The following is a 12299-nucleotide window of genomic DNA, read 5'->3' on the forward strand; positions in this document are numbered from 1 at the left end:
AGCCTGCTCCTATGCGTGTCTATTCAGTTGTAAGCCCCATTACAGAGGATGAAGCTTACTACCAGGAAAGGGTGCCTGGGATGGCAGCCTTGGAGCCTGCTCAAGGCCAAGCGCAAGGACAGGTGAGTGGGAGCCCGTGCCCGGCAGGTCTGTTCGTGAGCAAGCCCCGCTGTAGTCCCTGGGTTACTCCCAGGAAGGTGTAGAGGGCTGTCGCCTCAGCCCCCTCCTGTGTAGGTCTACTCACGAGTAAGTCCTGCTGTAGTCCATGGGGCTTCCTCCCAGGAAGGTGTGGGGGGCTGCAGCCTCAGCCCCCTCCTATGCAGGTCTACTCACAAGTAGTCAGTGAGGCTTCCTCCCAGGAAAGTGTGGAGAGGACTGCAACCTGAGAGCTCCAACCAACTTGTCTGCTCAGAAGTCCCATTGTAGCCAATGGGGCTTACTCCCAGGATAGTGTGGAGAGGGTTGCAGCCTGAGGGAGGGAGGGAGGGCAGGCAGGGCAGAAGCTGGCCTGTAGTTGCCCCCCCCACCTTCCCCCCAGCTCTGGCTTCTTTTCTGGAGTCTGTGTCCTTTTTTCCTTCCAGCAGGGTGCCTCTGGAAGGTGGGGGGAGTTCTTTAGTATCCATGTAAGATAAGCATATGTCATAACCACCATATGTATTGGAATCCTGGAAGATCTGGTGAGGAGGTAGATGTGGTGTCAGCAGTGGCCCCTTTAAGGGTAAGGCCTGGGCATCCAGCAGAGTGTGCTGCACAGCTGCAGCCACTTGAAGGCAATAGGGCCCTCAGGGATATAAGGAGCACCTGAGGCAGGAAGGGGGTGTGGGTTGTAGAAGGAGTGCAGGTTGGAGAGGAGACTGACTTGGCTTATTGACTTTGACTTGGATACTCTGACTGATTTGACTGACTTACTTTGGAATCTGACCTTGGACTGTGACTTGGCTTATTGACTTTGGACTCTGCCTTGGATACTTTCTCTGACTTTGTGACTAACAAAGAGAGGACCTCTGCAGGTTGAACAGGTGAGCTACCCTGGAGGTGGGGTCCAGCAGGACTGCAGGGCAGAACCAGGGTCATTTGTTGGGAGAAAGAAGGGGAGCTAATTTGCTTAAAGTGGGCATAATTCTCCAGGCAGAGAATGACCTTGGAATCAGGCAAAACACCATAGAGAACCAGGCGTCTGAAAACACAGGACAAGAATGTATGACAAAACTAACTAAAAGCTACTAGAGGGGGCTGCATTATAAAAATGGGACCTATAAGAGGATAAAGGTAAAAAAACTATATGCAATGTTATCTTCATTTTAGATGTCAAAGGGGTTTTGTGGCTCCCAAGGTTTTTTTTCCCTCCGGAAAATGGGTCCAAATGGCTCTTTGAGTGTTTAAGGTTGCTGACCCCTGTGCTAGGGGATCACAACATAAAGCCCAAGGGGGCAGGTGGGACAGGATACATCACATTTGAAGCAACATTTCATTTAAAGGACTTATCACACACATGCATTCACTGTGAAGAATTTAACAATGATACTCACCTTTCTGCAAGCAGGACAAAGCCCATTCTCATCAGTGCGAATACGATGCCAACAGAAGCGACAGATCTGGTAACCACAGGTGCAAGGGAAAAAGTTTATGTCATCAATCTCCAGAGGCTCCATGCAAAGCGGGCATTCCACAGGGTCTTCCTTTGCATCGGGGCTGCGAGACATCTTCGTTTTCACACAGCAGCAAAAAAGTATATAATAACTTAAGGGAGGAATAAGGTCAGCACAGAAAACTAAAATGAAGAAACTTGAAGATCTGCAAGAAAAACAAAGATACAAGTGAATTAATATTTAACCCGGCTTTGGAACTTAATCATAGTTATTTCTAAACTTAAAAAGTGGTTTACAAGTTTTAAAATGACAGCTCATTTATTTAAACCGCAGACCAGAGGTTTGGTCTTTTCCTTCTTTTGCTTAACTGCATGTCCTCACTATTTTATGGTAGAAGTACATCACTACCTCTCATAATTTCCCCTACCCCCAAGTACATAAGGATTATTACCTTCCAAGTAGTTGTAAGAAAAACTCAATGACTCCAACAGACTTGATCTCAGATATACAGCAGCACTATGCACACTGATCCAAGAGCAAGCATATCACAAGCATCAATGCAATTTACTTCTGAGTAACCATGCATAGATTTGTGCTGCAAGGTTGCAGTCCAATGCACACTCACGTGGAAATGATAAACTCCGCTGAATATAGTGGAAACTTGCAAGTAAACATGCACAAGAGTGGACATAGTCCTAAAACCAATTTGCATAAAAATAATAAGAGAGAAGATTTTGCCCAAGATTAGCCCTACTTTCTAGGTGTTTTGTTTTTTTCTCCTCCACTTACTGCTCTTGGATTACAAAATCAACACAGCTTCTTTTATTCCAGGAAAGTCTGCCAGGACCTCTTGCCTCTAGAATGGAGTAAAGTTGGTACCCAAGATAAATTCTAATATGATCCTTAAGGAAGAAGATCCTCAGGCAGCACTGGAAAAAGTTCACATTCTTAAAGAGTATCAGCATCAAGGTTTTAGTCTCTGAAGTATCAAAGACCCCTCTGGTTTAAGCTTTAAGTGTACAAAATCAGCTCACAACCACCAATTTCAGCTTATGAAAGCTCAACACTTTTATGAAATCCTTCACTTGAAGTGCCCATGTAGTACAGAAGGCATTACTATGATCGGTTTGCCCCAGTAATCTTTTTGCTGCCTTTTTAAAACATTTGCTTAGTTTTTAGGTGCTCCAATTAATTTCGGCTTGACAAACAAGCATTCCTCTATTTAAGGACAACCAACTTTACAGAAGTCCCAACTTAAGGATAGCTTCATCAGGCGTTTGCTTATCAGTTTCATCAGGTTTTTCCTAGTGCTGATTTTAGAGATGGAGAAAGATGCTGTATTTTTGAAAGGGAGAGATGCTGAGTTTTGAAGATGCAGAAATAGTGGGTAAAGCAGAGCTAGTATAGCACTTAGCAGACTGGTACTCATGTTCCCCTGGGGGCTGGGGATAAGAATAGGCCCTCAGTTTGGCTGTACTTGTCGTAAGAGGTGACTAAACAGCCACCGGGTAGGTGGGACTCGTTAGCCTGGGAAGGCAGCTCATCTGAGAGAAGGAAAACTCTAACCCCAAACCTCCACTGCCTTGTGGCTACAACCAGTTATGGAAAAGGCTTCAGGAGTCAACCTCGAGGCAAAATCTGGAGCCGGAGTCCCTGAGGCAGTTCATGGCTGAACACAGTCACGTTCTGGCAACTCTTGCGACGCCACTGGAACCATACTGGCTTCTGCCTTTCCATTGGACCATTTCAGCTACGTGGAGAGGGGGGATTTGCTGCATGGGTAACAGCCTATCCTCCATACCTACCTTGCCCAGGTTCCGCACACTGGAGAGGACACTGTTCCGGAACCACTATTCAGAGCGTGATACCAAAGTCTTCCGACTTTGGAAGGATGCCAACTCATGTTCCTCTCCAACTAATACAAATGCAAATTCTAACTTGTAAACAAAGACTTCAATCTGACACTATAAACTAGAGACTGACTAAACTGGAACTCACATAACCCTTTTATATAGGTCAGAAAATTGCCCTACCAGACATAGAGTAACAACATAACACATGGAACAATGATCTCTGTTTTATGACTCCTGAACACAAATAGGTTTCTAGCCACATATCTGGAAAACACCAATACAACTAGCATAAACATAATCCTAGCCAGTACTAAAGCTCAAAATTAAATATGAACTAATGGTCCGATTCTATGTGTGTCTACTTAGAAGCAAGTTATCAGTTCATTTGGACTTACTCTCAGGTAACAGTGCAAAGGATCGCAGCTCAAGAAACTGAGCATAGTTATGCTACAACTATTGCTGAGGTTCTCCAAAACCATAAACAACTATGGTTTGATCAGGTGATTAACATAAAACCCTCAAGTTCAGAACAAACTGAAGCAAGGAAACTTGCTTTTCCAAGTGCAAGATGGGTTATCAGCAGTACAAAGAATACCTTATCACTCATTCCAGTTTACCTCCCATTTCCCCACTCACTGAACACCTGAACTTTCAGTGGGCAAGTCTGACAGAATTCTAGAGGATATGGTAGAAAGGTGAGCATCATATTATAAAAAAACCTTAGAAAATTTATTTCATAGGTGTTACACTGCAAGGCTAAGAGTATGCCATTTATCGGCATAAAATGTATCTGAACCAATTCCAAGTGATTCAGAATTGATTAACCTAGTAGTGGACCAATTTTTTCAAGACGTCATTTAAACCCCCAACCAAGTCAGAGAGTTAGCTAACACTTTACTTCACCTTGCTTTTCATGTTTATATTCTGCACTTTTTCGGAAAGGCTAAAGGAAGCTTGCCTGGGAGCAATTTCTCACAACCACCTTGTGAAGCAGATTAGGCTGAGTAAACTGGTCACTCAGTGAATGCTCGTGGATAAGCAGAGATGTAAACCCAGGTCTCCCTGATCCCAGGTCAAACACCACATTGGTACTGTAATGAACTTGAATTGAAACCAAATTCCTATTCATTCAAGCCCCAAAGAGCATCCAAGGCTTGGAACCAGATGAGCCTATTATACCCTATCATTATTATAGAATGCATGTTTTTGGTAAGTCTCTGGACATACTATGATAAATTTTATTCACAGTGTTTTCACAGTCTCCTCTGAATGAAATTGGACACTTCCTCAACTTGCCTAATTTTACTTTCTAGAGATTATTTTTGGCTCGTAGTTAAATAACTACCTTCTACACAGTAAGCAACTTCTGAGACAAACTTCACTGACTCAGCAGTCGTAGCATGCAGCACATATTCATGAGGTACAACTAAGCAAAATAGTGAAAGTTGAGCCTTCTTCAAGTATACAACATCCAAGAGGCTGAATGACTCATACAAAACCAGCCCAATTACAGTCCCATTTTATGGCTTTCTGAAACATCCTATCATATTTGTATACCACAAGGAAAGGACATGGGAGGGGGGCCCACACACAGTACAGTCTGAACACTTTTGTGCAGACCAGTCTATAGAATATCAAGGGCTGTGCTTTCATTAATTCATAAACCAGAAAAACTGTTTTACAGCTGTGTCCTAACAAGAGTAGGGATTTAGTGGATCCAGTAGGTCCACAGTTCTCACCTATTACACTGTTTGTGATTTCTCTATGAAAACTGCCAACTTCTAAATATATAGAGTCTCATCATATGTGCATTTAACTTATGTGAATTCGCTTATACAAAAACAAAAAAAAGATAAAAATATTTTGAATGGGGTAGGGAATTCTACCCACCATTCTCCTCAATGAGTGTATCCTTCACAGAGAGCATTAGATGGGAGATGTGCATTTGCTGTTCCCTCAATCTCAATTCCTGTGTGCCTTTCACAGTTGTTTTAAGTTTGGCTACCGTACTTTTTATATGTAATTGTCACCTTACGCACTGACTTTAGACGCTAACTCCCATGTAAGATGCAACTCCACTATATGCAGTAACACACATATGCAATGATAATGCAATACTTGCTACAAGAAGGTGTTTTCCACATAGAGAACATTAAGACTGCCTTAGATGGTTCAGAATCACATGCACTGAAACTCACATGTCAATCCCTTGATTCTAAAGTACCACCCAACAGGTGAGGATTTAATAGATCAGAATGGATAGCACCAATGAACTGTTATTAATGCTTTGTATATTTTAGATTTTAATTGTGTGTATCTTACTATAAGTCGCTTTGAGTGCCCTTGTGGTGAAAAAGCAGCTTATCCATTTAAATATAAAAATAGTGGAAGAAGGGGCACAAACCATGTTTCATATCAGGACTGATAACAGAAAATACTTTATGTCAGTGGTACTCAAACTTTTCCGGCCAGTGGCTCCCTTGACCCCCGTGGCTGTTGGCCATGACTCCCCATCATGTTCCTGAGGGCTGGAAGTGACATCATTAAACAGGAAGTGGCCAGAAATATTTATTATAATATAATATTAAATATTGAATATATTAACTATATTAATATTAATTATATCAATCATATCATTAATTAAATGCAGATCTTAAAAATATATTATTAATTCACAGCAATATACATGCTTTATAAATGATCAGCTGCTGATCACTGTTGGAGACAGGATGCTGGAGTAGGTAGATTTTGTCTGGTCCAGGAGGACTCATTTTTTTAAAACTTTGTAAGCATACCAATAGAATTGTTTTATCAAATGAACTTTGTGAACAACCAGTCTGACTAACATTACACACACACACCCCTGTGGATGCCAATCCAGCTCGTCATTTCTCCCATTCTCCTTGGATAGTATTGAACCCTTTATTAATTTAATGAAATTAAATTTTTCCAGCAGCTGGTGGGGAAAACAAAAATAGACCATGAAAATATATCAGAGCTGATAAGGGTTTGGTTAGGAAGCTGATTTGTCTCTTATACCAGGAGATGCACAACTCAAGGCTATGCATGTCTACTCAAAAGTAACTCCCATTAGAGTCAATGGGGCTTACTCCCAGGAAAGTGTGGATAGGATTGGGCTGGCAATCACTTCATCAATGGCTGAAAAGTATTCCCTTCAAATAGCAAGATTCATCACTTTAAAAATACAGCCTCTCCTCTTCAGTCAAACAAGATAAATAAATCACTTTAAAAACAGTACCCTTTTTCTGCTTCTGGCCAAGTAAAGTGTGTGCTTCTCTCTCTCCCACCCCCCCTTTGCCAACTGCATGGAAGCAACTTTAAGACCCCTGGTGACTGGTAAAATAGGAAGCATTTTATTTGGGAAGGGGGAGGAAAGCAGGAAGGTTTGGAGATCAAAAGGCAGGAGTGGAAGAGGGAAGGGGTTGAAAAGAGAGATTTCACTATGATGAGAAGCGATCCCAGGCTGGGAACTAGGAACCAACCAGACAAGGATCAGCGAGGGTTAAGGACTGCAAGCTGAGCATGCTCGGTACTTGCCAGATGGGGGTTGGAGTCAAAGAGCTTTGGAAACAACAAGCAGCAAACACAGAAGGTGGCAGCCTTGGAGTGGAGGGAGAAGAGGGCAGGGCGGCAGCAGCCACTCTTGCAGCTGAGCAACTCCCGTTTCTTCTGCTTTAAAAAAAAAGCACAGACGACGGGCAGAAGACAGCCTCATATTCTGCCCAGGGGTGTGACTGTACCGCTGCAAAAGGATATCCCGCGCCTCCCCTTTGAGTTCCTGGCGCCTTCCTAAAGAGCCACGACTCACAGTTTGAATAACACTGCTTTATGTAATAAAAATAAGTGTACCAAAATTCAGCTTCTATAACAGGTGTGTCAAACTCGTTTCATACAGAGGGCCGAAGTTAGCATTCAGGGTTCCAACTGAGGGCCGGAAGTGATGTTATTAAGCAGAAAGTGACATCATTAAGAAGCTAATGGCGAGAAATCAGACCCTGTCCTCATATAGAAATTCATTAACTGCAAATGACAGAAGAGCAAGTACGCAAATCTTGATCATATTTCAAGATTTGGGAAAGCCCAATTTTCATGTGGGCTGCCATTTCAGCGACTTCAGCAGCTGAGAGCCTGAGGGTCGGATAAAAAGCTTCCGGGGGCTGCATCTGGCCCCCGGACCTTATGTTTGACACCCTGTTCTATAAGGTCAATAGAGGTGTACTCCCATACCTGCAGGGATCCATTCCACGGAATCCCTCCCCTATGAATACAGGGACATCTTTCTCTGCACTCCCACCCTTCCCGTGGTAAACTTACACTTCCTGTTAACCTCTTTTTCAAGCATCCAGATTGCTACATATGACCTCTGTGAGCCTTAGAACACCTTGGGGCAACCAGAAAATATCTTCAGTCGTGTCTGGAGGTAATAATGGACCAACCCACAGATTTGCTTATCTACAAGGTGGTCCAGGAATGGATCCCCTGCTGTTACCAAGGTCAGAATGTTGAGAATTCTCAATCTGAAATATAATTAGGGCCCTCAAAAAGACCTTTTCCCCTTTCCTAGTCCCTATAGGATATATGCCCGTTATTAATTTCTACAATCATCACAATTGTCTTTTCAATACTACAGTCTCCTTAAGCCTTTTGATGTCTTCTTTAACCATTTTAGTTGCTCTCCTGAATATCTATATAGTAACGTATTTGCTGGTACAATAGGTTCAACACACTGCCTGAGCCTGTAATTTTTCTTCATAAGGACGGTGCTACAGACTCCTGCTCATTCGGATTGCGTTTTTCTACACCTCTTCCAACAAAACAATATCCTGTTTGAGACATAATGATCAGAAGTGAACACACTATTTCAAATGTGGTCACACCAGATATTTATATAATACAAGTTTTACTTTCAGTTCCTTCCCTAATTAATCCTGGCATAGAATTTGCCTTCTTCACAACTGCCACACACCGGATCATCATTTTCAATGAGTCAGTCCAGAGCAGGGGTGCCCAAACCCCGGCCCTGGGGCCACTTGCGGCCCTTGAGGATTCTCAATCCGGCCCTCTGGGAGCCCCCAGTCTCCAATGAATTCTGGCCCTCTGGAGTTTTGCTGGAGCCCACGCTGGCCCGATGCAACTGTTCTCAGCATGACAGCCAACTGTTTGACTTCTTGCCTGAGCTGTGGGATGAGGGCTCCCTCCATTGCTTGCTGTTTCATGTCTGTGATGCAGCAGTGGCAGCAAAGGAAAGGCTGGCCTTGCTTTGTACAAGGTCTTTTATAGGCCAGGAATGATTGCAAGACCCTCCATTCATTCATATAAGTTCCATCTCTAATGTATTCATTTATATAAATTTATTTAAATTTGAAATTTAAATGAACTCTTTTTTTTCCCCGGCCCCTGACACAGTGTCAGAGAGATGATGTGGCCCTCCTGCCAAAAAGTTTGGACACCCCTGGTCCAGAGTGTCAAACTCATTTCATGTAGTGGGCTGAATAGTGTTCATGGTACCTACTGAGGGACGGAAGTGACATCATTAAGCAGGAAATGACATCATTCAACAGATGATGGCCAGAAATAAGCACATGGTTCTCAAGTAGTAACTCATTAGCTTCAAATGACAGAAAATATGCAAACACCAATCATGTTTTCAAGATATGGGACAGCATGGCCACCTTTCAGCAGTATTGCTGCTGCTGAGGCAGCCAAGAGTTGCTCTGAAAAGTGATGCCCCAGTAGAGGCAGCACTGCTGAATGGGCAACATGCGTGATAACCGGGCTCTCCCAATGCCTCAGCAGTATACCCCTCTCACCCTCTCTTCCCTCATAGCATTCCTTGCCTTCCCTCCTTCAGTCTTTCCCTTCCAGAGTCTTGGGAAAAGTGGCGCTGCTGAAAGGGTTGCTCCAAGAGAGCCCAATTATAATGGGGCCAGATAAAGAGCTTATGGAACCACATGTGGCCCATAGGTCTTATGTTTGATACACCATGATTCAAATATCTCTCTCAAGTCAGTCACTGCTCAGACCACATAAGTGTGTAAATGAAACTGAGTTTTTGTTGTTGTTGTTGTTCCACAGCACATCTCTGTATTTATTGACACTGAACCATGCTTGGCATTTTGTTGCCCACTCCCCAGTATGAATGAAGCTCTTGTTTTCAATATCCCAAATAGTTTAGTATCATTTGCAAACTTGGCCACCTTGCTGCTTACTCCTAACTCCACACCATTTATTAAAAAATGGAAATGCACCTATCTTTGGCAAGAACTACTTTTACTTCCATCCCTTTAGAGAAGCATCAATTTATTCTGAATCTCTGCTTCCGGTTCTTTAACCAATTCCCAATTCCTAAAAGACCTGTCCTCTTAGCAGTCATGGGGATTTTTTTTTTTAAGTGCAAGAATACATTGACCATTGACCAGATCAACTCGTACCTGCTGACACTGTCAAATAATTCTAAGAGGTTAGTGAGGGAGGACTTCCTTTTGCAAAAGCCATACCGATTCTTCTTCATCTATACATAATTCTATAAGCAATTATGTGTTCCACCAGTTTATCAGGAACAGAGATTAAGCTGAACAGTCTAATTTCCTGGAACCTCAGTGGTTCCCTTTTTAAAAAAGTCACATTGGCTACCTTCCGGTGCTCTGACACATACGCTTGCCTGAAGACATGCAAATAAATTCACAACAACTAAGCAGCAGCAAATAAGAGTAGGGGAAGCCCATATGTTGTAGCATTTCTGAGAATATAAACATATAATTCAGGCCAATACTGAAAAAATAGGAAGAATTTGACTGGCACCTACTCTTTTAAGGAGGATGCAAAGGCAAAGTCAATTGCTAAATATGAGGCATATATTGTAAAATTAACCTGCTTAAACATGCAAGATTTGTTCCTTAAATGAGGTTAACCTAATCAACCCCATTTTCATAAATTCTGTACATTAAAGATATAACTTAACAGTTCATTTATAGAAGAAACAAAGTCCAACCTAACCTCAGGCTTTCAAATTACACCTTAAGGATACAGCCAGTGATTTCCAAACTATGCATCGTGGTCCCTGAGGGTACAATGGCACACTCACAGGAGTGCCACGTGGCCTCTTACTCCCAGCTTCCTGGGTCAAGATTCACCATGGATGAAGGGAACCATAGCAGCAGTAAGTTTGGGAACCACTGCATACACCTAACACATAAGAACATAAGAACAGCCCCACTGGATCAGGCCATAGGCCCATCTAGTCCAGCTTCCTGTATCTCACAGTGGCCCACCAAATGCCCCAGGGAGCACACCAGATAACAAGAGACCTCATCCTCCCTTGCATCTGGCATTCTGACATAGCCCATTTCTAAAATCAGGAGGTTGCACATGCACATCATGGCTTGTAACCCGTAATGGATTTTTCCTCCAGAAACTTGTCCTGTCCCCTTTTAAGGGTGTCCAGGCCAGACGCCATCACCACATCCTGTGGCAAGGAGTTCCACAGAACAAACACATAGTTCCACAGGCACAGGCACACACACTTTTGGATGGCTTTCTCATAAAAGTCAAATTATGTGTATCCTAATAAAATGCTCTCCATGCCTGTAATGTATGAACAGAGACACCAGAAGTTGCCCAGCAACTGAATGTTAGTGATATGTACCGTATTTTTTGCTCCATAAGACGCACCTGACCATAAGACCCACCTATTTTTTAGAGGAGGAAAACAGGAAAAAAATATTCTGAACCAAATAGTGTAATAAAATATTTAATAAACTATAACAGAATAACATTTGAACCATGTAAAGTGAACAGCAGTCAACAGTGGCATTAAGAACCATTATCACTGTCATTAACAAATGGAGAAACTTAAAGGTTTGAGTACTCTAGTTTTCTGGAAACCCCAAGAACTCATCCTCGCTAGAGTCAGAATTTATGAAGCTCATTTGCTCACAATCACTGACATCACTTTCTTCATATAAGATACCGTCTTCACTTCCATCCAAGGCATTGCTAATGCCACATTTTTTGAATGACTGTACAAGGATCTTCTCCTTTACTGAGTCCCATGATGCTTTCACCCATTTTTTCAGAAGTCCTCCAGGATGTTTGGACCACACCTTTTCAACGTGTATTCTCAATCTATTTTCATCCATCCATCCATCCTGGCATGAAGGTCCCCCCCCCCTTCTTAGGGTGAATGTGAGCATAAACTGGCATGAAGATCCCCACCTTCTTAGGGTGAATGTGATCACAAACTGGCATGAAGATCCTCCCCCTTCTTAGGGTGAATGTGATCATAAACTAGCATGAAGATTCCCCCCCCCCTTCTTAGGGTGAATGTGATCATAAACTGGCATGAAGATCCCCCCCCCCTTCTTAGGGTGAATGTGAGCATAAACTGGCATGAAGATCCCCCCCTTTAGGGTGAATGTGAGCATAAACTGGCATGAAGGTCCACCCCCTCCTTAGGGTGAATGTGAGCATAAACTGGCATGAAGATCCCCCCCTTTAGGGTGAATGTGAGCATAAACTGGCATGAAGGTCCACCCCCTCCTTAGGGTGAATGTGAGCATAAACTGGCATGAAGATCCCCCCCTTCTTAGGGTGAATGTGATCATAAACTGGCATAAAGCATAACATAACGTGCACTCTTTTTTGCAGTATTCGCTCCATAAGACGCACACACTCCCCCCCCCCACTTTTTTGGGGGGAAAAGTGAGTTTTATGGAGCGAAAAATACGGTACGTATTTCCTCAGCAAAGCTTTTCTCATCAGAGTGTCTCTTCCAAGTAGCAGCAGACTCAATTTTTTCCCTTGTAATGATATGTAGCAAGCTGTATGCAGGCTGAAA

General features: G+C 42.9%; 1 protein-coding gene across 7 annotated transcripts in view; it reads right to left on the bottom strand.

Moving 5' to 3' along the window:
* CNOT4 (CCR4-NOT transcription complex subunit 4) overlaps nucleotides 1-12299 on the bottom strand; it is an 85081-nt gene that overhangs the window by 54385 nt on the left and 18397 nt on the right. For 6 of the 7 annotated variants that reach the window (XM_066633285.1, XM_066633281.1, XM_066633279.1 and 3 more), the window contains exon 1: nucleotides 1530-1786. In XM_066633285.1, the coding sequence (XP_066489382.1) occupies nucleotides 1530-1703 (174 nt within the window). In that variant the 5' untranslated portion in view covers nucleotides 1704-1786. Of the gene's footprint in view, nucleotides 1-1529; nucleotides 1795-12299 lie in introns of those variants that run through there. The other variant, XM_066633286.1, reaches the window with a different exon arrangement.

The sequence above is a fragment of the Tiliqua scincoides genome, chromosome 7 (genome assembly GCF_035046505.1).
Source record: "Tiliqua scincoides isolate rTilSci1 chromosome 7, rTilSci1.hap2, whole genome shotgun sequence".
Taxonomy (NCBI): domain Eukaryota; kingdom Metazoa; phylum Chordata; class Lepidosauria; order Squamata; family Scincidae; genus Tiliqua; species Tiliqua scincoides.